Raw genomic sequence first — 27453 nt, forward strand, 5'->3', positions numbered from 1 at the left:
AGTTGTTATATTGTATTTCCTTATGACATGAAGGAGGCAATTTGGCCTCTCAAGTCTGTGCAGCTCTCAGAGCAACCCCATTTCCCAACTTGTTTCCCTGTAAATTATTCTACCATGAGACCACCACCAGCCCCCCTCCCCCCCCCCCACCCAAATTCTCCTCCTACCTACCTACACTAGAGATATTCTGCCGTATCCATTCTAACAACCCGTATGTCTTTGCAAAGGGGAAGGAAAACGGAGTGCCTGGAGGAAACCCATGTGATCACATGCAAATTCAACATAGCACACCAGAATTCAAGATTAAACATGGATCACTGCAGCTGTGAGGCATTCACGCTACCTGTGTGCTGCACAAAACTGTGTGAAGCACCACTGCTGCACAAAACTCTCAGACTGTCATCCATAACCATTGGCTCACTGAGGTCTTTCAGGGAAAGAAACTTGCCATTCTGACCCGCTTCTGCCTACAGGTGACTCCAGACCCACCAATGTGGGTGATTCTAAATTGTTTCATGAAATGGCCAAACCAACCCAGGACACAGTAAAGGATGGTCTTGCGAGCAGCAGCCACATTCTATGAATGAGTAAACAGAGCACAGCTTTCAGTTGTGTAGCTTGTGGCTGTTTCAGGTGGTCTGCAGCCTACTTGTCACTGTGTCACAAAGTGATGGCAGGAAATGATTATTCATCAAAAACAGGCGCAGCATCAACAATATGCACAGTGCAAAAACCTGATAAACATGTCAAACACTAAAGTGAGCCAGAAAGTAACAAGCATGAAGTAAGATCCAAATCAAGAGTAAGGGCAAAAAGGAAAAACCAGAAGCTTTTCTCACACTACCCTGCTCCAGGCATGAACTGCTTCCAGACACGGACTCAGACTCTGACACTCCCAGCTTCCATTTGAGGGATGTGGAATTAGTGAATCTATCCTGATACTTTCCAAATATGTATGAGTAAACTGTGCGCTCTGCAGGGCAGGGGCTCCCTTTAGGTCAGTGGTCCACAGCTGGTTTGGGAGTAGATTGATAATTCCAATCACTTCTGAGGTCCACTTGCATGGAAAATGTTTTTTAATTACGCACAATCAGTTACTGATATTTATTGCCACATGAAGACACAACTGCCGGAGTTTATTATTTTCTGTTCCCATCTCAGCCAAATAACAAACCGATAATGGTTTCTTTAATTTAAATGCAAGGAATGATGATGTCATTTGTATATGTTTGATGGCAATATTTGCTTAAAGTGATTTTTAAAGCCCTTCTGAATGCTGGAGACTCGATGGCAGTCTAGGTTTTTGATCCAAGCAGCACTTCATATTTATAAAACAGAATATTTTAAAATCAATTTTAATTATTAAAACAACATATTATAAAATACAAATTATAACAGAAGTTGTAATTGTATTGCAACATATCAATTTCTGCTCAGCCCAAGGCCCTTAGAGATCAAATAAGGTGAAATCAGTTTGCTGCCGTATGATCACTAAAATACATCCACAAACTTTCTTCCTTCCTGGCTCTTCTACATCAAGCCCTTGCTATATGCTAACCACTTGTTGCTGATAATTATTACAGCATCATATAGGACCGTCTTTTCCCAGCTTCACAGATTGGTAAAGCTATCCCAACATGTCACCAAATGTGCAGCTTGGAGCCCTCCACTGGTATCTGAGCAACCCCTTTGGACAGTAAAACAGCAGCTGATTGTCTACTCTGTTTGATAAATAATGTTTTTGGATACTTAAACAGCTCATATGGCAACATATCTGGCCCTGAGGGCTTGATGGCTCTAGAATAAATCTCCAGCAAATATAGAGCCCTGGGGCCCTGTTGGAGAAACCTGAAAGAAACATCCAATTGTCTGGCCCTGTGAGAGACTTTAGGTGAAACCTACACCAAGTACCCAGCGCTTGGGCCCTGTCAGGGACTTAGAAAAGTTGGTGCCAAATTCCCAGTCCAGGCAAAATTGGAGAAGCACAGGATTCCAGTTGGAAAGAAACGTCTAGTTGAACCTACTGAGAACTGTGGAGTCCGAGAATATTAATTGTAACATTTTAAAACAATGAATGCATCAACACAGAAAGAGGCAGTGATGTTGAATATCATTCCATGGAATCTGGATGCTAGTAACAACACAAGTCCTGTAATATACAGTATCATATTTGTGTGGGGAGATACAAACACTAGTTGATAGAGGTTTTTATGATTCAGATCTAATATATTGCTATCGTAGGCAAATTAAAGAATGATAATCAATGTTATAATTGGATACTTAGTTTTTAATATAGTACCCAATTGTAAAAATAGAATTACCAATCTAATAGCCAAGAGACAGTAGAAAATATTTTAATTCCTTTTGTTGAGGGCTCATGTGGTCATCATGCAGAGTTTACAAGTTGCATCTTTCTGATTGTCCAGTCCCAGTAATTTCACCATCTCCAGGCAGTTAATAGCAACAGTTACTGTGAAATATAACTCATCCTTCCTTCAAAGTATAAGACATGGATGGTCTGAAATGTGCATAGAAAGGAGCTAACTTTGATTTACAGGATGTCATTTTTGTATTCAAAAACCCATGGTCAAAGGAGTTTATTCTGGCATTATTGTCTGTTGGTCTTTGTTATCCTTTGAATCTGGTGTTCAAGTGTAGTTTTCAGATGAAGTGAATAATGAGTGGGAGATATTGGGCCATATAGACAGTTATAATTTGCTCCTCATTTTAAATTCATACAAAATTGTACAATTCTGTACTTAAGTATTATTAATTGGAATTGCCTTTGTAAAACTGTCAGGTTGTGATTGCACCCTTTTGCCAGTGATGGTATCATGATGGTGGAGGGTGGGTGTGACAAGTTTATGAAAGAAAATTTCTATATAAATATTGAGGGGATTTATAATGCAAAAGGTTGATAGGAATAACCAAACATATAAAACTTTAATCTATTATATCTTTAATATGCATTCAGACTGCCAGACGTAAATCCCAGATTTGAAAACTGCTGTTTGCACTGAATCGGTTGATCTTAGTTAAGTTGGCCATAGAATAATACCATGATTATTTCAGTACCCATGCACTGGGAAGGGATAAAATTCAAACTGACATCATGACCCCCTTGCTGACTGAGATTTGTTATTCCTTGTGTGGTGGTATCACAATTTGACACTAATACAAGAAAATTAATAATATGATGAAATACTTTTAATACTTGTAAGTAAGGATGTACAGAGTATTGCAAGAGCTGGTTTATCGCAGGTTAAGACTTGTGTACAGATATCTGAAGACTGTTTACAAAGTGGGATTAACTTTTAGACGAGAGTTCTGAGTCAAATACTCAAGGTAAAACTGCTGAAATGGTTTTAGGAACAATATGAAGAAGTGCGTTGAGCATGGGGTCATTCTCCATGGATGAATTAAGAATAGTCTGAATAGGGGCTTCCATACTGAGGCCATGAGTAAGGATTCCATTGCCTCACACCACTGAGTTGCTAGCTTGCACAGGCTGCATCAACCCCAGGCTTTATAGTTATTCACCCTTTGCTGACATTCTGAAATCGTGGAGCTACTGCTTTCACGTAAAATGGAGATCAGAAACTTAGCATAAAATAATTCAGTGACTGATTTCTGACACTAATGTAATGCCTGGGTGATCTATTCCTTTTTTTTGTATATTACAGCTCAACTTCAGCCCAAGCATTTAATTGGAAATGACAGCTCAGACAGTGACGATGAATCACAATCCAAAGGTAAGAATTGAAATGCAGAGCCTCTGCTTGATTTTAAAAGGAAACGGCTTGTCCAAGCCAAACACCGGACTCTTCACCCTGTGAATTTTGGATGTGCCTCCTTCACATATGCAGGATCCTTGCATGTAGTAGACTGGCTGGTTGTGAAGTTTGAGAAGAGACAGTAGGTGGCAGGGTTTGGGGAGATAGTCCTGAACAACAACTTCCATCTATGTAACCTTGAAAATGAACCAAGGCACTTCACAGAAGCAATAACAAAAAAAATGTGAACCCAAGCAGCACATTAAGAAAGTCAACCAAAAGAGACGTTTTAAGGACCATCTTAAAGGAGTGAATAGAGTTAGAGAGATTGGGGGAGGGTATTCTTGTGCTTAGAGCGTTGGCAGCTTTGGAGATGAGTACAAGACTAGAACTGGAGGAATAAAGATACCTCAGAGGAATGTAGAGACAGGATAGGGATGGGTGAGTTTGTGGGAGCATTTCAATATTGAGGTCTATCCAAATCAGTATATCAGCAAGCAACATGAATCACATCATTTCTGAATTGTTGGAGACAGAGAATTGTGCGTTGCCTTTGATGCTGCAATACATTACTGGGAGACTTAATTTGCAATTTACAGACATTTGTATTATTAGCACCTGTGTCAAACCAGTAACTGCCAAAAGTCACGAGGTGCCAGCTGATCTCTGCTCACCAGCAGTTAAATTTTGTTAGTCAAATTGCTTGAACAGGCTGTTCTCTAGTAACAGAGAGTTACAGTTTCAAGTCATTTTTCCACCAATTATGATTATGTCATAGGAACTATTGTGGATGATTACTCACTAACTTTGGCTCAGGCAACTTTACACCTAAATTACTTGGTACAGATCCCAGCAACATAAGCTGAAACTTGCAAGAATCTGTAAAATGTATGGCAAATAAGTCTCCAGGAGGTCACTGCATGAGAGACAGAACACTTATTTTTTAAGGAATGTAAAGAACAATGAATTGAATGCTAAAGTACAGATTGCAGTGAACATATCCAAGAGCAAGGGTCTGATGAAGGGTCTCGGCCCGAAACATCGACTGTTTATTTCCGTCCATAGATGCTGCTTGACCTGCCGAGTTCCTCCAGCACTTTTTGTGTATTGCTCCAGTTTCCAGCATCTGCAGCATTTCTTGTGTCTTCATATTCAAGAGCAATTTGTTTGCCTTTCGACAGAGGACCGGCATGGGAGTGAAGCGGCCGAGGCAGAAGAGGAGAGTCAACGGATTAACCAAGACAGCTGGGTACAGAGGATGTTAAAGACCCTGTTTAGTGACACTGCACTTTTTAACACGCGGGAAGGCCGAGCTGGCAAGGTGCACAACTTCATGCTGGGCCTTAACCTGAACACATCATTCCCACTCTCCCCTCTGTGTGACCTGGTGCCACAAGACCTGCTGGAGGATGATGAAGTGGATGCTGCAGTCACAGGTTTGTCGTATGCTTTGGCTTTGTAGAGACAATTGGGTAGTGCGCAGGGATCAAATCCTGCCCCTGTGAATAAAGTGAGTCCTTTTTAGTACTGAACCACAATCTTACCCATAAGTCAGGAAACAAAATGTTCAATAATCTAGGCACGGGCTCGTGTTGGGGAACTAGCATTTGCCCAGCCTAACAGACATGATATTAGCATTACACAGGTTAATGCATTCCAATGAATAAGTGGTTCCTTTGGTGGAAAGAATTAGAAGTGACAATATAAACAAAGATCATAATTTTAAAAGAGCTATGGGAACGGGGAGATTTAGGTTGTAAGGGCATTGATTGTTGAAAGCCGCAGGACAGGTTGAAAAAGTTGCTTAAAAAAGTATTTAGGATTCTGGATTTTATGAATAGGGACATAGAATATAAAAGTGAGGAAGTCATGAAGAACCTTTATAAAACATGGGTTCAGCCACGACTGGAGCACTTTGTTCAATTCTGGGCACCTTACCATATGAAAGATGCAAAGTCTTTGGAAAGGGTGCAAAAGGATTTACCAGAAAGATTCCAGGGATGAGGTATTTGAGTAATGCAGACACACTGGGGAAGCTGGAGTTCTGCTTGGAACAGGGATTTTGCAAGGACATCTAATAGAATTATTTAAAATCATGGAGGATATAGGTAGAGTAGATAGAAATTGTTCTCATTGACAGAGGGGTCAAGAACCAGGAGATATGAAATGAAGGTGATCAGCAAAAGAACCCAAAATGACTTGAGGATTTTTAATGCAGCAAATGGTAAGTGTCTGTAATACATTGCCGGGGGAATAGTGGAGGCAGATTCAATTGTAGCATTGAAAAAGGAGCTTCGTTAGTACCTGAAGGGAAAGAATTTGTAAGGCTATGGAGAGAGTGCAGGGAAATGGGATGAATTGGATTGGACTTGCATCAAACCAGTATAGAAGATAGGCAGAATGGCCTCCTTCAAAACTGTAACCATTCTGTGACTCTGACTCTGACTCCACTTCATTAGATTTAAATGAACTATACCTGTAAAGGTCAGCTGTGCCTATCCTTTAGTGGGATATGTGGGGCATTCTTTATTCCAGTCCTATGCATGTCCTTTCACTCACTTCTTTTTCCTGTACATGATGACTAGAAAAGCACCATTTCCAAACTAGAAAATTTCATCAATTTCCACCTCCATTTTCCATCTTCAAACCTTTCCCTAACTTCTGCATCTGCATTTCTGGGAACAGACTGCTGGCCAATATCTGCTTTAAGCCCACTGACTCCAATAGTTTCTGTAAGTACAATGGAGGTATGGAATGGTCTGTTGGAATCAACACTTTTCTATTTGACTAGCTTTGCTGTCTACAGCTCATATGGTGATGCCACATTTCACACCAGTGCCTTCAATGCGTCTTTTATTCCTCAACTGAGCATTCCCCTTCTGTGATGTTGACCACATTTGTCACATTTTCCACACTTCTTCTCTCATTCCTTCCCATTCTTCACAGAACCATTATTAAGTTTTCCCTTGTCCTCACTCTTTGCTCCCCCACCACCAACGTCAATAGTGAACCAATCATTTTTCAATGCTTCTTTCACCTCCAGCATGACATCACTATCAGATGCATTTTTCTTTGCTCTCCTTCCACCATTCAGAAAAGATCATTCCCTCTACAACACTCCAATCCACTTTTCAATCAGTTCTAACATGTGCTTCCCCTCCCACGGCATTCCTCCTGTGCATTCACAGGATATGGAACACCTGCCCTTTTACCTCCTCCTCCAGTGCCCAGAGCATCAACAAATGAACAGAGACTTTGAACAGAACAGCTTCTGCTATCTTTTTAGTGTTCTATATTCTCTGTGATCTGCCCTGTTCTATGAAGATCACTTTGCAGAATGCCTCTGTTCAGTCCACAAATGAGATCAGAATCTTCTGGTCACATGTCAACCCATTCCCATTTTGACCTCCCTGTCAATGTTGTTCTACATTGTTCCAATTAAACTCAATGTAAGTTCAAGGAATAGCACTCCACTATTTGATCAGGTACTTTACAGTAAGTCTTTTGGACATGTTGTTTGATCCATAATAGTGGGCAACTTGATACTGTGCAAACATTTCTTATTTCCTGTTCCAATCTTTTGAGTGTTTTCATTCCATTGTGAAGATCAACTGTCAAAACAGAATGATTTCATCATAGAGAAGTATTACTTAGGCTTTGGAACAAAAGTAGTAACAAGATTAGGCCTTTGAGCCTTTTCTACCATGTACTTAGAACACAGCTGATCTCTATCATCTTCATCTACACTCTCTGTCATAGGTGTTAACAAAAGTCGATCAATTTCAATTTTGATAAATTCGATAACATTTTGAGGAGATGGGGTAAATTGAGGGCAGTGCTCAAGAATTCAACTCCCCTATTTGAGATGTGGAGTCGTGCTATGTGGATAGAGCCAGATCAGTCATGACAACCATTGAATAGACACCCTGGATTCACACTTTCCTATTGTTTTGGAGTTCATAGTTCTTGCTGACACAACATTGATAGAAGCTGTTGATAAATTGATTCTCCCTGTGACTCAGCAATGTTAATCGATAAACTAAAAGAGGGGAAGGCAGCGTCAGAAAGGATTGTTCTGTATGGTATCTGAATTCATGTTTCCCTGACAGATCCAGATGAGTTTGAAAGGATTTATGAGCCACTTGACGTGAAAAGTAAGAAAATCCATGTGGTGGACAGTGGGCTCACCTTCAACCTGCCCTACCCACTCATACTGAGACCTCAACGTGCCATTGACCTCATCATCTCCTTTGATTTTTCTGCCAGACCAAGTGACTCTAGCCCACCTTTTAAGGTAAAAATAGCCTGTTTTAATTGTGCTTTAAGGGGCCGTGTCTATGAATGGTTCAGTTCAAAGCCACTATTGAGAGAATATGAATCTGATATTTGTTATCTTAAAGTGATCTTTCAAACTCCTCTTAATTTTTAGGTCAAATAGTTTCCATTTCCTGTTTTTTTTATATATAAGTTTGGCTTAGTTTATTTGTATGCAGGAGGTGTACAAGTCAGTAAGAAAGTTAATGCACTGCCATCTCTGTGGTTTGAGTGAAAGTAGATCAAGATACTTGGATCATTAATTTGACTGTCATAATAAGGAGTTAGCATAGGTCCTTGGATGTAGCTTTAGCATTAACAGAAGGATACAAGCCCAGTTATTCATCTTATGGTCTCATTGCTGATCATTGCCTCCCCTCTGCTACTGCCTTCTCCTGATTGAATTAAATTGTGAATTTCTGATTGTTTTGGTCTGGTACTTTTTTTCCCTGCTGTAATGAATATTGTGTCAACTGTTGAGCTGGGACGTGGACCTGTCGTAGAGTGGAGCTGGGACGTGGACCTGTCGTAGGGTGGAGCTGCTGCACCGACAGAATGAGAGGTTCTGCTCAAGTTACATCAGTGCACATTTCAATGAGCCGGAGGCAGGCAGGGACTTGTCATTTTAATTTTCAAGAGAATTGCACAAGACCCATGTTGGCATATTTCTGTAGATGGTTTCCCAAATATTGGCTTCTTTTACTTTTGACATAACATATTAGGGGTTAAAAACAAGCTTCACTTGTGGGTACACAATATTTAATCATTTTTTCTGAGATTGGTTTTCAATCAAAGAGATAATGAGTTTATTTAATACAGAAACCTCTTGTGGGACTGTTCAAATGCAAGTTTAATTGGCAGCTATTTTAAATTTGTTCACAGTTTAATAAAATTGGCATGAATTACATACTTTTCTTACTTGATAAGTTACCTACATTTAATGATAAGGGCAGAAGTATCAATTGTGAACTGCTAGTTCTATTACTAATTAATATATTCAAGTCTAAATTTTATTCTGGTGTAATCTTTGAAATATTAGGAATATTGTATAGGGTATATAATAAATTAATTAAGTTTTGGATCACTTTTTAAATTTCCCAGATTCAAAGCACACATGCCAATCACCTTTTCCAAAACACAAGAACCCTGAGGTGATTAACAAGAGTGAGCTGAAGCACATAGGTCCTGTGGACGTGTTGTGGAATGGAATGGAGTGGAGGGAAGGAAATGTTCATGGGGGGGAGAATTGGGTTCTGTTGGATCAGGATCTTGAGGGTTGCATTGAGTCATGGGGGTAATGGTAAGGGTTAGCTTTGTGGTTGGGGTGTCATGCAAGGGTCATGTTAGGATTTGGTGAGGATGGAGAGGTGCTGGCAAAACTGGAGATTGGGCTGAAGATTAGCAGCAAAGATTAGGGTGGCGATCAGTGAGGGATATTTGAGCTGGATATTTTGGATGGTGGTCAGTCCGGAGCTAGGTGTGGGGGGTAGGAGATGGTTGTTATGAACAGGGAAGAGGGTCTGACTGAGATGGGCATTTTTTACTTTAAGAGCCTCTTGAGTTGTATTCGCAGTACAGGTTCCCCTTAAAAAGCAATGAACAGACTTTGCAAGAACTATGGAGAGCCCATGTAGTCTATGGACTGTACACACATGGATCAAAAACATGGAAGTAGTTTCCAGACATTGGTGCACTCCATTGAATATCATTAATGTTTCTGGGCTCCCCTGCGTCAGCAGGTCAGACATTCAGATGATCAAGATTGAAAATAACAGACCTTGGGGGATTTGTCATGGTTCCAAGAAATTCCTGTACAATTTTTTTTTATTGAAATTGACTCATGCACAAAAATGTTGGCCAATGTATCTGCAAGGGTGGAAGACAAGTTAAGATTTTTAATACCATATACAAGATCTTTGGCCACTGTAGGTCTATCCTAGCCTTGGGATTAAGCTGAGCCTCGTGCAATAAAACCTGTCTGACACGTGTAGGTAGATGAAACATTTGTAATGTTTGATTGTGATGTTGACAACACTGCTTTAAATTAGGAATACTGCCAGGTTGAAATATCATTTTCACTGGCTAAACACACATTGTTAGAAAGATGTAGTCATGTTGCATATAGTTTAATATCACACACATTTTAAGAAAGCTCTGGTTAATCTACACTGTTCTGAATCTGCTGATGTATATGATGTACTTCTGCACAAACACATTTTGTGATAATGGCCCAGGCTCTCCTGGAGCACAGTGTCTTACAGCATGCCTAATTACATAGACATTTTCCTGCATCCTTTAGGTCAAATATGGTTTATTCTCTTAATTTACTAGAAGCAAAAGTTGATAGCTACTGTGAGCATAACACCTGGGGCCAAGGTGAACAAAGGGACAAACAGTGCATCTCTCTAACAATGAAATTTAAGGTCTGAGAAGTAAATGAAGAAAGGATTAAAAAGGGTTATGAATTAATCTGGGAAAATTCAATGTCAAATCAGGTTCAGAAAGTGAGTTATAGAGATAGATTGAATCAAGAGAGATTAAACGATACAGAAAGGAAAAAAAGCAGTTAAAAAAACTTCTTCAATGATAGTTCACTACCTGAAATGATGAAGGTCTCTTTCTAGTTGAGTGTTTGATCAACAGTCATGAACAGATATTCTCCAGCAGTCCCTTGGGATCAAGAATGACTTGCTGCACTCCTGTTTTCTTGGTTCTGAGGTGGCTGTTGAGACCATTGTGAGAACCACGGACTCTGCCACAGATAGGGCAGGAGGTGCTTAACATAAAGGAAGGGTGAAGTAGTGTGCTTCTTCCACCATTTATGCTGGGCTTCTGTAATTAATGCTGTTGGGTTCATTTCTTCTCTTGAAGGTGGTCATGATTACAGCGTCTCTAAGGACCCCTGCTATATCCTTTTCTTCCCAGATGTGAAGAATGAAGCTGTGTTTTTTTTTAACTGAAGTTCCTCGGGTGTTTTCAAAGAATACCCTCTGCACCCAAAGTCATTTCAGCCATTACATGATCTTTTCAACCTCTTGTTGGTCAGGAGTGGTGGCAAGACTGGACTCAATAGGTTGCTGCTTGTAGTCATGCTCCCATTCACCAACCAGCTAGCATTGCCAGTGAGTTTGGATGGGATGCTTATGATCTTTGAAACAACAATGCCATGGAAGTAAAATCTTTCAGGCCTTTGCTGGGGATGAAGAAATATAACGAAGATTTCCCAGTCTAATTCAGTTGCACAGTGTCAGTGCAATGATGGCCTGTTTTTGACACTGTTGTTTGGCCAGAATTTGCTAAAGAGAAGATGTTAATAAATATATAAATCGACCAGCAATCTATGGTGAGGAAAGATGTACAGTGAATGTGAATCAGAACATTTGGTGAGTGATTTAAGAAACTGGCACCTCGGCCTTAACTGCCCCACAAGTTTCACAATGTTGCTGCATTGTGGGTTGATTGGCTATAAAATTATTTTTACGGTAAATTGAATATTTTAAAAGAAAAACACTTGTGCCCTTTTGACAATGTGATAATTGTTAATGGGGGAGTTGCTGAGATGTGAGATTAGATAAGATATTTATTTGTCACATGTTCATCAAAACACACAGTGAAATGCATCTTTTTGCATTACTGAGAATGTGCTGGGGGCAGCCTGAAAGTGTCACCATTTTTCCGGCGCCAACATAGCATGCCCACAGCTCCTAACCTGTACGTCTTTGGAATGTGGGAGGAAACCGGAGCACCCAGAGGAAACCCACGCAGTGATGGGGAGAATGTACAAGCTCCTTACAGAGAGGTGGAATCGAACCTAGGCCGCTGGCGCTGTAATAGCGTTACGCTAACTGCTACACTACTGTGCTGCCCTTGAATGATTAGGTCATTCTTAATGGCTAAACCTACTCTGTGAAGATGGCATTTCTCTTCTGGGCTACCCTTTCCTAGGAAGTTGTTTCCACTGCCTTGCTCTTTGAACTGACCATCATATCATGTCTCTCCCAGGGCAGCAATGTCAATATCAGTCTGTTACTATTGGCATTGTCCAGGAGAATCTTGACATTCCGGATCCTGAGCAGCATATTGATGAATGGAATTTGCCTGTACATGAGTTCTTCAAATATTTATCAACCACACCAGCTGCCACATGGTTGAAAATTAGTTAGAATTGAACTGGCAGCTCAAAACTGGGCATAACGTGAGGTGTTGTGAACAATTAGCAGCAGCAGAAACGAACACCATCACAATCCCTCACTCTACCATTTCTATTGAGCTAGGAGATCAAACTTGGTTCATTGTGGAATACAGAAGAGCATGACTGAAGCAGCACCAGGAATACCTAAAAATGATGAGGTCCCTACCTAATAAAGCTGCAATACCGGACCACGTGCGTGCTAAACAGTAAAAACTCAATGCAATAGACATAACTGAGTAAATCTCTCAAACACTGATCAAATCTCTGCAATTATACCACAATTAGTCATGGATGTTGACAGATAATTAAACAGCAAATTGGGGGAGGAGGCTCCAAGAATATCCCCATCCCCAGCACAGCTAGGGCCTAGTGAGTGCTAACGAAAAGGCTGAAGCATTCGCAACTCCTTCAGCCAGAAATTGCCTAATAGATGATCAATGTTGGCTGAGTTGCCCACCATCACAGGAGCTAATTTCCAACCAATTCAATTCACTTTACTGATAACAAGAAACACCTGCAAACACTGGTGGTGGGACCAGATAACATTTCAGCAATAATACGGAAGACATGTACTCCAGAACTAGGTATGCCTCTAGCAGCTAGTTACAGTTATAACACTGGCATCTACCCAACAATAGGACAATCTGACTAATTACCGCCAATCAGTTTGCTGTCAGTGTGATGGAAGCTGTCATTGACGGTGCTATCAAGTAGCACTTATTCACCAATAACTTACTCACTGATTCTCAGTTTGGCTCTTACTGGGACCACTCAGCTGAAGACCTCGGCACAGCCTCAGTCCAAACAAGTACCGAAGTGCTGAATGCCAGAGGTGAGGTGAGAGCAACTACCCTTGACATCAAGACAGCATTTTACTGGGTGTGGTTTCAATGTGTCCTGGTGAAACTGAAGTCAATAGGCATCAAAGGAAAAACACTTCAGTAGCTGAAGTCATACGTCACACAAAGAAAGATGATTGTGGTTGTTCAGGGTCAATCATCCCAGCCTCACTGCAGTTCCTCAGGGCAGAGTCTGAAATCCAACCATCCTCAGCTGCTTCCTCCATGACCTTCCTTTCATCAAAAGGTCATAAGTGGATGTTTGTTGATGATTGCACATTCAGATTCATTCCTAGCTCCCTGGCAAATGAAGCAGCCCATGCCTCATGCAGCAAAACACCAGGCAATATTCAGGCATGGTTGATGAATGGCGAGTAATGTACACATCACAGAAGTGCCAGGCAAAGGCCATCTCCAACAAGAGACACTAACTACCTGCCCTTGATATTCAATGGTTATAATTTCACCAACAATCAAAAAAAATGACAATTCTTCAAACATACTTGACTGGTCACCAACAAAGAGTAACTCAACTTGACCAATCACATAAATATAGTGGGTACAAGAGCAGGTCAGAGACTGGGTATCCTGTGGTATGTGCCTCACCTCCTGACAGCCCAAAATCTTCTCACCTTTTGCAAGGTAAAAGTCACTTGCCTGGATAAGTGCAACACCGATAAGCTCGACACTATCGACAGCAAAGCAGCCTGCTTGATTAGCACCCCATCCACTCCTAATCATTCATTCCCAACACCACTGGCACATAATGGCTGCCATCTGTGAAATGCACTGCAGTTACTCATGCAGCACTCCCAGACTTGCAAGCTCTACCACCAAGGACAGTGGGTGTATAGGAACACCACCACCAGCAAGTTCCCTCAAATTACACCATATCCTTGGCAATATATTACTGGGTCCTTCATTGTCACTGATTTTAAATCTTGGTACTCCTAGCCAATAGCACTGTGGGAGTACTTTCATCAGAAGGACTGCAACAGTTCAAGAAGGTGGCTCATCATCACTTTCTCAAAGGGATTGGGAAAGGGCAATGAATGGTGGCACAAATCCTGAAAGAGAATTTTTAGAAGATTCTCGCAAGCTGCAAGTTCATGAAGGAATAAGCAGTGGGGTTGGAATGATTGCATCTGTCATGATGAAAATGCAGAAGGTTGCTGAACTCATTAGGATTGAAAAAGTATTTTCTGGGCATTGGCAGTGAAATTATAGCTTTTTAAATATATATTTATTATTGCATTACCTCTGAGAATATGTGTAATGAGAGATCTTATCGTTGTTCTGTTCAATTTGACAGGAGCTACTGCTTGCAGAGAAATGGGCAAAAATGAACAAGTTGCCTTTTCCGAAGATTGACACCAAAGTATTTGACAGAGAAGGATTGAAGGAATGTTACGTTTTCAAGCCCAAAAGTCCAATGACAGAGAGAGACTGTCCAACCATCATACACTTTGTTCTAGCAAACATCAATTTTAGACATTATAAAGCTCCAGGTAAGTGGTTTCAGCAGTTCTTGACATGGTAATTACTTTAACCGACAAGTACAATTCTTCCCCTTGTCTTTTCTCAAGTGGGATCCTGTCTGAGTGGCAGTCCTTCATTTTTAAGTTCAAACACAAAGTCAAGTGATATCCTTGTTTAACCACATATATACATTTCATGAGGAGACATTGAACAGCAAACTGTCGACTTGTACAGGATTGCTGAAGTAAGTTGTAGCTCCTCTAAGTCCACCCTGTGTCTGAGGCTGGTGTCAGCTACATACCATCGAGAATTCAGCTAAGGACTGACTGTGTTTCCTTTTCACTCCAGGCAGATCTTGGAAGTGTAACCATTAGAGGAACTCATGCCAAATTTTTAATGAAGTGTGTTGATTAGTACTTGCAGTTCTTTAGTTGTTATCATTTCTCCCTTGGGGGATCCACCCCTTCACAATTTGCTTACGCTTCTACACAATACTTCAGACTAAGACCATTTCTCGAAGCAGTATGTCTGGAGAAGCACGTATGTTGTCATGTGTATAATGCAGCATTGTTTCCAAAAGCATTGTGGATAAGTGTGATATTTTTGTAAACATCACCAGAGTCATCCAGTTAGCACTGTACAGTAGTGTTATTATTTCTGATGTTCATTATGTTCCTCATCATGTGGTCTTGGTTGGAAAAGTGTATAGAGTTGAATCTAAAAAGTTCTTTGGAAATAGGATTCCACAGTGAAGCATGCACACTAAAAAAAAAGATAATTTCAAGATTTCAGCAGGAGACTTTTGGGAATGAGTAGGTGAGTTCCTGACCATTCTCAAATTCTGCTCTCTAAGAATGAGCACAGTAAGCCTTTCAATGTTACATTTTGTGAGTGGAGAGAGATAATAGATGTCAATTTTTTTTAAAGTATGAGGAGAATACAGATCCTGGCCAATTGATGTCAAAGACAAAGTTGAAAGTCCAAAACTGCAGACAGTGCAATGTGAGCAAGAAGATGGACTGGGTTGAGGAATCGTTCAGCTGAGCCCTAGGATTTCTGAAGAATAGGGGAAAGTTCCGCTTATCTGAATTCCAAGTAACTTAAAGCTTGGCCTCAGCACAGACCCTAGATCCACCTCTGTAAGGCTATTGAGCTGTGGTCTGTTTGATTTGATTGTGAAGTTTGAAAGCCATTGTAAACATGAGAGGTTAATGAGTTGTGTGACCGATCCTGAGATCTGGAAAACCCCTGGTTCAACTACCTCTTTATGCTGAGGCATCTGATCTCAGATAGGTTGGCAACAAATGAAGGAGTGCTGTAACCAGCCCCAGCATGCAAGAACTAACAAAAGCAAACAACTGCTGAGGTTCCATCTACTCAGTAATCTGTTGAAAATTGCATTTGTGTGGATTTCCAGCAAATAGAGGATTGAGTTTAGCTGTGATAGCTTCCTTAGGCAAGGCAATGAATGGTATCTGACTATCTTCAAAGAATGGCTGAAATAAAAGCAGAAAGTTTTCCACATTAAGTGGATCAGGCAGTTTCCGGTGGAGAGAGGACATAGCCACATTCCAAATTGATAATCAGCCACCAGGTTGTCTACTTGAGAGAGTTATTGGATGTTAACTAGCACTTTCCCACAAAATAGCAGGGTGCATTAGGAAAGGATAAAGTAGATTGCAGAAAGGAAGTGCCAACACTGTATTGAAACAAATGCTGTCTTTCATGAAGGTGTTAAACGAGAAAGTGAGAAGGAAATGGAGAATGTGGACTTCGACATCTTTGATGATGCTGACACACCAATATTCTACTTTCAACTTCCAATATTCAATAAGGCGTTTACACAGCTCCATGACCTAATGGAATTCAACACACTCAACAATATTGAGGTATGCTTGAAATTATACATTGGGCTTGATTGCTTATATTTGAAGTCATATTGGAAATTTATTCTCCGCTGCTTGGCAGTAAAGATGACTTGTCTATGTGATTTGAATTTCTGAAGTATCTTCTTATACTTCATATTTTACAAAGTTTGTTATACCCAGTAATAAATGATACTGGATTTTCTGAGGGAATTTTATAAACCTCAATTAATTCGTTCCTCTCATTGTTATTTCGAAGACTTCTTAATTAAAATTATTGTGATCTTTCAAAGGGCATATAGCTGGAGTCATTGATGCTAGTCCTATCAGGAATACAAATTAGTGAAAATACTTAGCAACATATACATAGGTTAAGTTAATTGAATTTGTGGGTGAATTTACAAGCGGATACACAAGATAATTAGATCCAAAATCAGATGTTGGAAATCTGAATTAAAACTGGAAATATTGCAAACATTCAGCAGGACCGTCAGTACCTACAGAAAGAGAAATAGAGTTAATGTGTCAGGATGATGTCCTTTCATTAGAACTGATCAGTTCATTTAACATAGCCTACATCAGCATCATGGCAGCAATATTGAACAGGATATACTGGTAAAAATTTTAATGACAAATATTGACGAATAATACGGAGTTAGATATGAGATCGTAGTCAACTACAGAAGCACAGCCTGATTCTACTGTCTGTTGCTGCTGTTCCATAATTGGGATGTGATAGAGAGCTGCTTATATTCACTCTTCATACTTACTTGTCAAAAGACTGATAATGACTATAAACGGCTTGTGGAGCAACGTTCCCTCAGTTTAGATCGTGGCGCACGCAGTTTACAAAACCACAATTTCTTCAAGTAGCCAAATTGTGAAAAAAAAATCTGAGTTGATAATGGCATTGTTACCATACCTGAAGAACTGGAAAACTGAAATTGCATGAAGAAAAGAATTGCAATGTGCTTTAAATATTCTTTTGTATATATTGGTCGAAGAAATTGTTTTTGCTTTTCTATCCTGGCATGTAGAGCAGCCTTGATCTGGATAATACCAGCATGGCTGCTGAATTGGATGATCTCCAGCAGAGGACTGCTTCAGGTGTGAGACTGTTAACCCAGTAAGCCATTGAATAAAGTCCACGAATGCTAAGTCTGAATTGAATGATACAACTGACTATTGCCTTGGGCTTCGGCTTTCTTTGCCTAAATCCAGATGATAGCGAACTTTATTGCTCCTCATCCTCCTTAGATTTCAGAGATCCACTTTGCTTTTCTCCTTGGCTTCACTAATTTCCCTGAATGTCACCTCAGCTTAAATCCTTTGCTGGACAATCTCAGCCTCTTTCTTTTCCAGATTCATTTTGTCACCCAAATCCCACCTTTTCATCTCTTTAGAAGTGCTCTTTGCTCTCTTATCACCACTTAGACTCTTGGTGTGTCACAATGAATCAAAGCTTGACTTTCAAATGCCTTTCTGTTTCTTCCTGCTGGTTCCAATTCTTGACAAATTGCAACTCATGCCAGTTGCAGCTCCTTGTGTTCTTACCTGTTTAAACCTCTCTTAAACCATCCGAATCCTTGCATTGTTCCATTGCCTTCCACACTTCCTTACCCCTCACTAATCCTATGCATCAACTTCAGGATCTTTCTCCTCAAGTTTAAGTGCCTTCTTCGCCTTGCTGCTGTGTATCTCAAAGGTCTCTTCTATGCCATGGCTCCATAAAAACTAGTTAACTCCTTGTTATCCATTTTCTTTCTCTCTGAATTTCTCTGCTTAAAACCTCTTGGCTTTATCTTGTTATTCCCTCCTTTCAAAATCCCATTTGCATGTTTTCTCATCAACTGTTTTTGTTTTGTTTTTTGGGTCATAAGTTCACTCAACCTAATATTCAGCAACCTGGTTGGTGTCCATGTTTATTTACTGCTCTGTGAGGAACTTTGGAACACCTTTCTGTCCTTTAGTTCCTAATTAAAAGTTATCCATTGTTTCTCCACTTACATTGAATTCTTGAGTATGCTGTATTAAAAGAATATTGACCTGCACCCTTAATACATTGCAACATATCCATTTTACTATCCAATCAAAGAAACCAAAGAGCTGGACTTATGGCTTTGCCAACTTGAACTTCAATAGCCAATCATTCTTGCCCCGTCTGTCAAGTGTTAACAGACTAAACAGCTTTTCCTTTTCTTTGAACAGCTGATTAAAGATGCCATAATTGAGAGTATCAAGTACAGGCAACAGAACCCATCTCGCTGCTCTGTGTCCCTCAGCGATGTGGAGTACAGAAGACTGAAAAAGTCACTTAGTTTTGATGGGCTCCAGTCCAGGCGGAAGCGGCATGCTACAGAAGAACAACAGAAGTAGAAGCTTTGGTTATCTACAGCATTAAGGCAGGAGAGGACAGACACCTGTTGTCAAATCTCATCTTCTGGACGCTGACCATGTTGTGGCTTGAACTGCACTTAGGACCTTTTGTAACCCTCAGGCTGCATTAGGCAAAGCAAAATAAAAACAAAACAAAGAGGCATTGTTTTAAAAGAAAGCTATGTTATTGATGTGTGGCCACAGAATGATGAGCCACCTCAAAGACTGAAGATTCTTACTGTAATAATTAGAAGTTACTTCTTTTCATCTATTTCTTTGAATCCCAGGATTTCCAGCAATACTGATCTGAATTGATCAAAGAAGAAAATGTGATGAATACAACAAGGTGTTGACTGTTTTGTTGGTTTTGCCCACTTCCTGGCCTACTTGATAGCTTCTAACAATAAGGTATCTGAGATCAGGGATTCAATGAAGTAAAAGCTTGTAGGTTAATTCCTGTCCCTTACTCTACGCTATGCAGCAATTGAATTTAAAGTTTAACCTTCTAAATGGGATCCCTATCCCAAAGGTCTGAGTAGTGAAAATTCTTCTCCATCCTGTTTTTAACTCATCCAGTGCAATAACCTACTTCACACCTGGTCTTTCATGACCCATATGCAGCATTCTCCATATGTTGCACCTTGTAAGCACATTAGCTGAGTTCAAGCTGAGAATAGCTCAATATTTGCTGAGAAATACGGGTGATGATCTATGAATCCTGTTATCACGAAGACATGCAGCCTGGAGAGGTCCAATATTTGAACTCTGCCCATTGTTCATATGAGGTGATATTGAAACACTGAAATTGACCTCTATGTTCTTGATTCTCTCTTTTAAGTGGCAATGGTCCCCTTTAACATCCAAGCAGTATCTACCTGGATCAACATGGAGCCAGTATATTTCATATTCTTTCTTCCTTTACAATGTTGGGAGTGTTCCATGGTTTGGTCTCGATGTTCCATTTTACACGGTTGAACCAAGTTGTCCAGTCTTGGCAAAGAGCTATATCTTAGATTTCCTTTTAGAATTTGCATGTAATCCCCTTTGTCATGGAGATCTTCTATTGTAAACTGACGATTAATTTTTCAGTCAAAGGATTGGAAATTGTACTTAATATTTCATATTCAGCAACATGTTGCAAACATCCAACTTTCTAACCGTTTGCAGATGCAGCAAAATGTGAGTCTATTTATTTAATACCATTTCCCTGCATTTATTTTTCTTCCTCAGACTGTCAGCAGTCAGGAAACATTATTCCTAATGGGTCAAGTCTGAAGTAGTGTTCCTTTCTTTCCACAACTTGCTTTGGCCTGGGATTTCATCCATTGTAGCCCACTGAGACTGAGATTCAGCATGCCTCAACAGCAGTACGTGGTCTTGGGGCTCAAAGCTGTGACCACCAAACCTTAGAAGGAAACAGTTTTTTTAACCAAATTTCTATCCATATAACTAAATAGCTAGTTATTGCAGTGGTTGCTCTAAGGTCAGAACTGCAATATTTTTTGCTGTGTTCCTTGATGAAATCTCATCTCCCCATATATTCAACAATGATTTGGTGATTTTTGGATAACCCAACTTGCCACTTTGCTACATTTCATCAGAAGGTGTGTCAGTAATTAGCTGGCACGAGTCTGTTTAAAAGTGGATATATTGTAGAAGATCCATGGTGGGGTGGCGGAAAAATCAGCAAGAACAAGCCAGCAGTTTGTCCTGTCCCCACAAAATATTTTTTTGAGGCAATACTTTATGACTACCCCTTAGTGGATACTTAAACAATTGGTGAAGGTTTTTTTTAAAGCTATTTGGCATCCTTGACCTAAATGAAAGCATCGAGTGCAGACATGCATAACCTTAATAAAGCACTGATTAGGTAGCAGTTGAAACATAGTGTTCAGTTCTGGGCAGCTCCCTTGGAAAGTTGTCAAGGTATCAAGGACTTAGGGAGGAGATAGAAAGATCTACTTGAATGATACTAGGGATCAGAGACTTCCCTTTCTGTTAGGAGAGTGGAGATGTGGCTGATCATCTTGGGGCAAAAGAAGAAAAGATTTGATGGAGATGCAAGAGGCTGCAAGAAGAATCTAGAACAACAAACAATGTGCTGGAGGAACTCCAGCAGTCTGTTTCTCCAGCAGATCGTTTGTTGCTAAAGATTTGATGGAGGTGTTCAAAGTTGTAATCTGTGTTGATAGAGGGAAGAAGCAGAAATAGTTTTTGATGGCAGAAGGGTCAACAACCAGAGGCACAGATCTAACATGATTGGGAAATGAAGCAGATGTGACACAAAGAAGTGTATTTTACATGGAGAGTACAGTTTAGAATGCACAGACTGAAAGCATGGTGGAATCAGATTTGACAGGGAGCTTCAAACACAAAATGGATAAACATTTGGGGATACACAACACCAGAGAAGAAAGAGCAAGGAAGTGGAAATAATTGGATATCTCTAGAAAATATCTGATGTTATTAAAATATTTATATTCCACCATCTCCCTGTCACCAACAAAAGCCTGATGCCATCATTGACTCATATTACTGTGGTGCAAATGCCAGGAAATCTTTTGGAGAGTTACTCTTGCATTTGCATTAAAACATATCCTACGCGTGCCTACCTAAGGAAATGAAGGGCATGTCAAAATGGACACAGCACATTTTCTACCCTCTTGGGGCATTATTATGCAAAATATATTAGGACGTTCGTTGGAAATTTAGCCATTTCTTAATTCTGCATATCCTTGGATGTGGCTGCGCTATGCTTATCTCAATGTAGGAAGAGTCACTTTGTCCTATGCTAGTGAATTGAAAATGCACCCTGGAGAATACATTTCATCCAAATCATTTAAAAGTCTTGAGGGTTGCTTACCAGGAAAAGTCATTCTATAACATATGTACATTCAATCATTTCATTATTTTACAAGTAAACTTAATAAGCTAAATAACTTTCATGAAGTAGAATGATATTTTATAAGTTTTGGATTCCGTGATACAATTCCTTGAGTTTCAATTATAGAAGTTTATGTGGATTGGATGATGCACTGTTTTGAAGGGCTTTGAATTTCCAACTTATTCTTCAATGGGTAATCGACTACAATATATTCTCCAGAATGGAATTATCATAACACAGAAATCTTTTAGAAGTTATGGTAAAATTAGTCTGTTTTGTATACAAGTATCCCAATAATGTGTTATTAATTGTTGATTTAATTTGGTTTATTGATGAAAGGGAAATGTTTAGTTTTACCCCTTTGTGTTAATGGAGATTTTCATCCTTACTACCAGTCAGAACATACCACCAATCATCAGGAATGTAGACATGCCTGTTGGAGGTTGCAACCCAGCATTCTGTACAGTAAAGTAATGCCGGATATTTATGTGAGGTATAGATAATCCCCAGGAATTGCAGAACCATATGGCAGTGCCATATTCAGTATCCAGAGCTGGATATCTTCAGGCATGATAGTAATTGCCCTAGCTACCATTGTCAACTGTTTCCCTGATTTGGGGAAGGGACAATTTGGCTAGATGACTTAATCTTGATTACTAACTTGCAAATTGTTTTAGAAAATGCATGAAATTGTGATTCTCAGTTCTATATTATACCCAGTTAAAGCAGTATGCCAACTTTCACTGATGTTGATGAATTGATTGAGGTAACAAAAAAGGCAGTATTTAAGCAGAAAATCTGTCAGAGCATTATTAATCAGCACAGCATCTATCAGCAACTTCAGAAGAAATGGTGAGATGATGAAACAGAGAATATAAATATATTGATATGAAATATATTGCTAAACCTATTTAATTTTATTCCACAATTAGATTCTAAAATATTTGAGAATTCCAAACACAGTGCTTAATGTGGCTGGAAAGTTATTTTAGTTAAATGATGTATTAGGTTTTAACAAGAGTCGATACCTAGATAGTAGTTTCTTGTACTTATTCTAAGTGGTATTGCTATGGAAATTCTTTATATTTAACAATTTTTTTAAAGAACATTCCTGCACAATTATTTAATTAAATAATTAATGCCATGTGCTAATTTTAATTTCTATTTTGAAACAAGTTCTATGGTAGTTTCAAATGATCGTAAGATATAATTTGCATGTTGTAGTTTATTGAAACACTATATTAGTTGGTATGCACTCATAATTGGTCACATCTCTACCCTCGCCTTTATTTAAAACTTGCCTTGCTATTAAGTATTGTTCTAAATTTTCTCTTTTCTCCCAATGACAATTCTTCATCTGAATTTTCCTCTCCTGTATTCTGCATATACAATCTTCTACCCCTTTGCACTTTCATCACATCCTCTCCCCTCTCCCCGTTCTTCCCCAGGATTCATTGTTCAGCCTTCCTTTCCTTCTGCAGTCTACACACACACAAAATTCATATGTCTATTCTCAACTAGGGTGTGTTCTTGACACACTGGCCTTTGATTTTTCAATAAAAAAGCTGGAGTTATATTTCACATTGTCCAGCTGGAAGGTGAGGGAGGGAAGAGCTATTTCAGAACATGGTCCATTATAGACAGTGTGGAAGGGTTGACCTAGTCACTACTGTTGGCAACAGAAATAAAATAATGGACTTCCTCATTACTTACTGTGAGTTATTAAACGTGTTTAAGGCAGTTTTTCTAGTTGGACAAATTGTGCTCCGTTTAGCTTAAAAGAAAATATTCCAGCAAAATTATGTGAAAATGTACAACTTATATAAATAAAAATTAATCATGTGGTGGTTGTCACTAAATTATGATTCTGTTTTGAATTAATGACCTCTTCTATTATTTGACTTGGCATCATTTTTATATACATGAATTGTCATTTGACCATAAAATTAAAAATAATTCCACAAAAATTTTGTAGGTTTATTGTTAGTCACTTGGAACCTCTGGCTAAGGTTCCTGTCCACTCAGCACTGACTGTGGAGTCTAAAGCATTACTTCAGTTATAATCATTTTCTGTCTTTCCCCTGAGGCTTCTGTCCTGCCATGTGATAAATATGGGTGAGAAATTTATCACTACATCCAAAGATAAAATAATTACAGGGCTTTCAACTCCACTACATTGCATAGATATGTTCTACTTGTTATTCCTGCCTGGGAATTAGATTGAAAATGTTTATCCCAGACTAGAAAGAAATCATGACCATTTACAGGTCATAAATTGAGCTTCTCCAGACATTCAGCTGGACACTTGCGGTTGGCATACATGCTTCTGCAAGTTCACACACATTCCAATGACATTAATCTGCAGATGGCACCTTCTTTCAGCTTTGGTAGTATAAATTTGGTAATGCTGGTTCAAACAATGATTCTTGTATGGCATCACAAGCCAAGTGGATCTCTAGAACACTGCACACTCTGGAGCAAGACCATTCCCAATGAAACAGAAAATGTCTGCAGATTGCTGCAGACCTCTCTAGCAGTTATTTACACAGGATGAAAAATACTCTGTCACCACAGGCACTTCTGTTGAGCTCCACTTGAAATGGGTGGATCCAGCCAGTAGTGGTTTTTGAGTAGAAGCATCAAGACAGAGATCACATGAGAGGATGCAGAGAAGATCCTATCCCCACAGAGTCTACCAGGATACATGTTCTATCTCGCAATCTCCAGAGCAGTACCTCCATAGGTCCCAATTGACAAAGGAACTCAAAACAAAGCAACACACAAAATGCTGGAGGAACTCAGCGGGTCAGGCAGCATCTATGGAGGGGAATGGACAGTTGACGTTTCAGGTCAAGACCCTTCATCAGGACCAGAAAGAAAGAGGGGAGAATGTAAATCCAGGTGAGAGGGGGATGTCCAATAGCCTGTCCTAGTCCAACCACGTAGATGCCACTGCCAAGAAAGCTCACCAGCGCCTCTACCTCTTCAGGAGGCCAAAGAAATTTGGCATTTCCCTTTGATACCAATTTTTATCGATGCACCATAGAAAGCAGCCTATTTGGATGCATCACGCCTTGGTATGGTAACTGCTCTGCCCAGGACTGCAAGAAACTGCAAAGTTGTGGACACAGCCCAGCTCGTCACGGAAACCAGCCTCCCCTTCATAGACTGTCTATACCTCTCGCTGCCTTGGTGAAGCAGCCAGCATTATCAAAGACCCTACCCACCCAGGACATTCTCTCTTCTCCCCTCTCCCATCAGGCAGAAGATACAGGAGCCTGAGAGCACATGCCACCAGGCTCAAGGACAGCTTCTATCCCACTATGATAAGACTATTGAACAGTTCCCTTATATGAAGACCTCACAATCTACCTTGTTATGACTTTACACCTTATTGTCCACCTGCAATGCACTTCCCTGTAGCTGTGACACTTTACTCTGGACTCTGTTATTGTTTTTACCTGTACTACCTCAACGTACTCTGTACTAAGTCAATGTATCTGCACTGTGTAATGAACTGATCTGTACAAACGGTATGCAAGACAAGTTTTTCACTGTACCTCGGTATAAGTGACAATAATATACCAATGATAGGTAGGTGGGGGTGGGGGAGGGGGACAGTGGGAATGATGTAAGAAGCTGGGTGGTGATAGGTGGAAGTGACAAAGGGCTGAAGAAGATGGAATCTGACAGGAAAGGACAGTGGACCATGGAATGAAGGGAAGGAGGTGAGGAGGGAAACCGGAGGGAGGAATGTGTGGGTCATGGGATAAACAAAGTTGCATGACATTTTGTAGGCAATCTCCAACCATCTTTATGCACATTGACTGCTCTGCCAACAGTGATCACAGTCACTATCATCGTAGCTGCAAGATCAATCCAAGCCACTGTGGTGGCTGTAGCATTTGGGAGATTACTAATGCTCTACATTCAACAAGAAGATACCTCCTCTACACTTCCTTCAGAACTGAGGATGTAGCTTCTCAAAACACATGGATTTCAGGTTTTTGCAAAGTTCAGGCCATAATGGGCTGCACTTGTATGGTGCTTCAGGCTCCCATTCAGAACTCTGGTGAAATCACCATGAATTGTAAGGGTTTCTCTGTACTTAACCACTTACCGGGCAAGTTGTCATTGACTATGAAAGGAATTATCATGTGTTCAGCCTGTATACTTTCATCCTTTAAGAACTTGCTTTGCCAGACATTTTACTTGATTTTCAGGATCTGGCATCACTGACAAAGCCAGCATTTATTGCCTATGCCTTTGAGAAGGCGGTGTTGAGCAACCACCTTAATCTGCTGCAATAAATAATGTAAAGGTACTCCCATAGTCCTGTTGGGCAGAAAGTTCTAGAATGTAACCTTTGAAAAGAGGTGAGTCTCTGTGCATGTGCTTGTGAGTTTCACCTCCAAGAGTCTAAATGAGGCACATTCGCAAATTGTTACCAGTTGGTTGACTTATTAACAGCAGCAAATAAAGGGAAGTGGAGTGGAGTGGCCATTGTGGGAGTGGGCTACTGAAGCTTTGGCTCAGGAGGCTTCAGTGAGAAGACGTGAAGGTAAGTTCCTTTCTTTCTTGCTTTGGTGTTCCCTTTAATGCCAGGCCAAAGTAGTGAGAATGGCTCCAGAGTCAGTGGTGTGTTCAGCTTGTGAGATATGGGAGTTCTGGGAGACCTCCTGTCTCCCTGATAACTACATCTGCACGAGGTGCATCCAGCTGCAGCTCCTTACAGACCGTGTTAGGGAACTGCAGCTGCAGCTGGATGACCTTCAGCTCCTACGGGATAACAAGGAGTTCATAGATAGAAGCTACAGGGAGGCAGTCACTCCTAAGCTGCAGGAGGCAGGTAGCCGGGTGACTGTCAGGAGAAGGATGGAAAATGGGCAGGTAGTGCAGAGTACCCCTGTGGCTGTTCCCCTCAATAACAGGTATACTGCTTTGGATACTGTTGGGGGGGAACCTTCCAAGGGAAAGCCATAGTGACCAGGTCTCTGGCACTGTGCCTGGTTGTGTGGTGCAGAAGGGAAGGGGGGGGGGGGAGAAGAGGAGAGCAGTAGTGATAAGGGATTCAATAGTAAGGGGGGGCAGACAGGAGATTCTGTGGATGTGAAAGAGCCTCCTGGATGGTATGTTGCTTCCCGGGTGGTCAGGGACGTCTCAGATCAGGTCCACAGCATTCTGAAGGGGGAGGGTGAACAGCCAGAGGTCATGGTACATATTGGTACCAATGACATAGGTAGGAAAAGAGAAGAGGTCCTGAAGAGGGAATATAGGGAGCTAGGTAGGAAGCTGAAAAGCAGGACCTCAAGGGTAGTAATCTCTGGATTGCTGCCTATGCCATGAGCCAGCAAGGGTAAGAATAGGATGATTTGGCAGATGAATGTGTGGCTAAGGATTTGGTGCAGGGAGCAGGGTTTCAGATTTGTTGATCATTGGGATCTCTTCTGGGGAAGGAATGACCTGTACAAAAGGGACAGGTTACACGTGAACTGGAGGGGGAACAATATTCTTGCAGGCAGGTTTGCTGGAGCTGTTGGGGAGGGTTTAAACTAGTTTGGCAGGGGGATGGAAACCAGACTGATAGGTCAGAGGTTGGTGCATTTAGTGTACAAGTAGATGCAGAGTGTAGAAAGACTGTGAGGAAGGATAGGCATATGAAAGGGCAGAATTGCAGTCAGTTGGATAGGCTGAAGTGTGTCTACTTTAATGTGAGAAGTGTTAGGAACAA

The 27453-nt window shown here is 40.4% G+C and overlaps 1 protein-coding gene across 2 annotated transcripts in view; it reads left to right on the forward strand.

Moving 5' to 3' along the window:
- The window catches only part of pla2g4ab (phospholipase A2, group IVAb (cytosolic, calcium-dependent)), a 114571-nt gene extending 90984 nt beyond the window's left edge, over positions 1–23587 (forward strand). For both annotated transcript variants that reach the window (XM_052012191.1, XM_052012192.1), the window contains 6 exons: positions 3684–3752; positions 4955–5209; positions 7883–8067; positions 14431–14626; positions 16329–16486; positions 18671–23587. In XM_052012191.1, the coding sequence (XP_051868151.1) occupies positions 3684–3752; positions 4955–5209; positions 7883–8067; positions 14431–14626; positions 16329–16486; positions 18671–18838 (1031 nt within the window). In that variant the 3' untranslated portion in view covers positions 18839–23587. The remainder of the gene's footprint in view (positions 1–3683; positions 3753–4954; positions 5210–7882; positions 8068–14430; positions 14627–16328; positions 16487–18670) is intronic.
- The last annotated feature ends 3866 nt before the right edge of the window (positions 23588–27453 follow it).

Source organism: Pristis pectinata, chromosome 3, assembly GCF_009764475.1.
Source record: "Pristis pectinata isolate sPriPec2 chromosome 3, sPriPec2.1.pri, whole genome shotgun sequence".
In the NCBI taxonomy this organism is placed as follows: Eukaryota; Metazoa; Chordata; class Chondrichthyes; order Rhinopristiformes; family Pristidae; genus Pristis; species Pristis pectinata.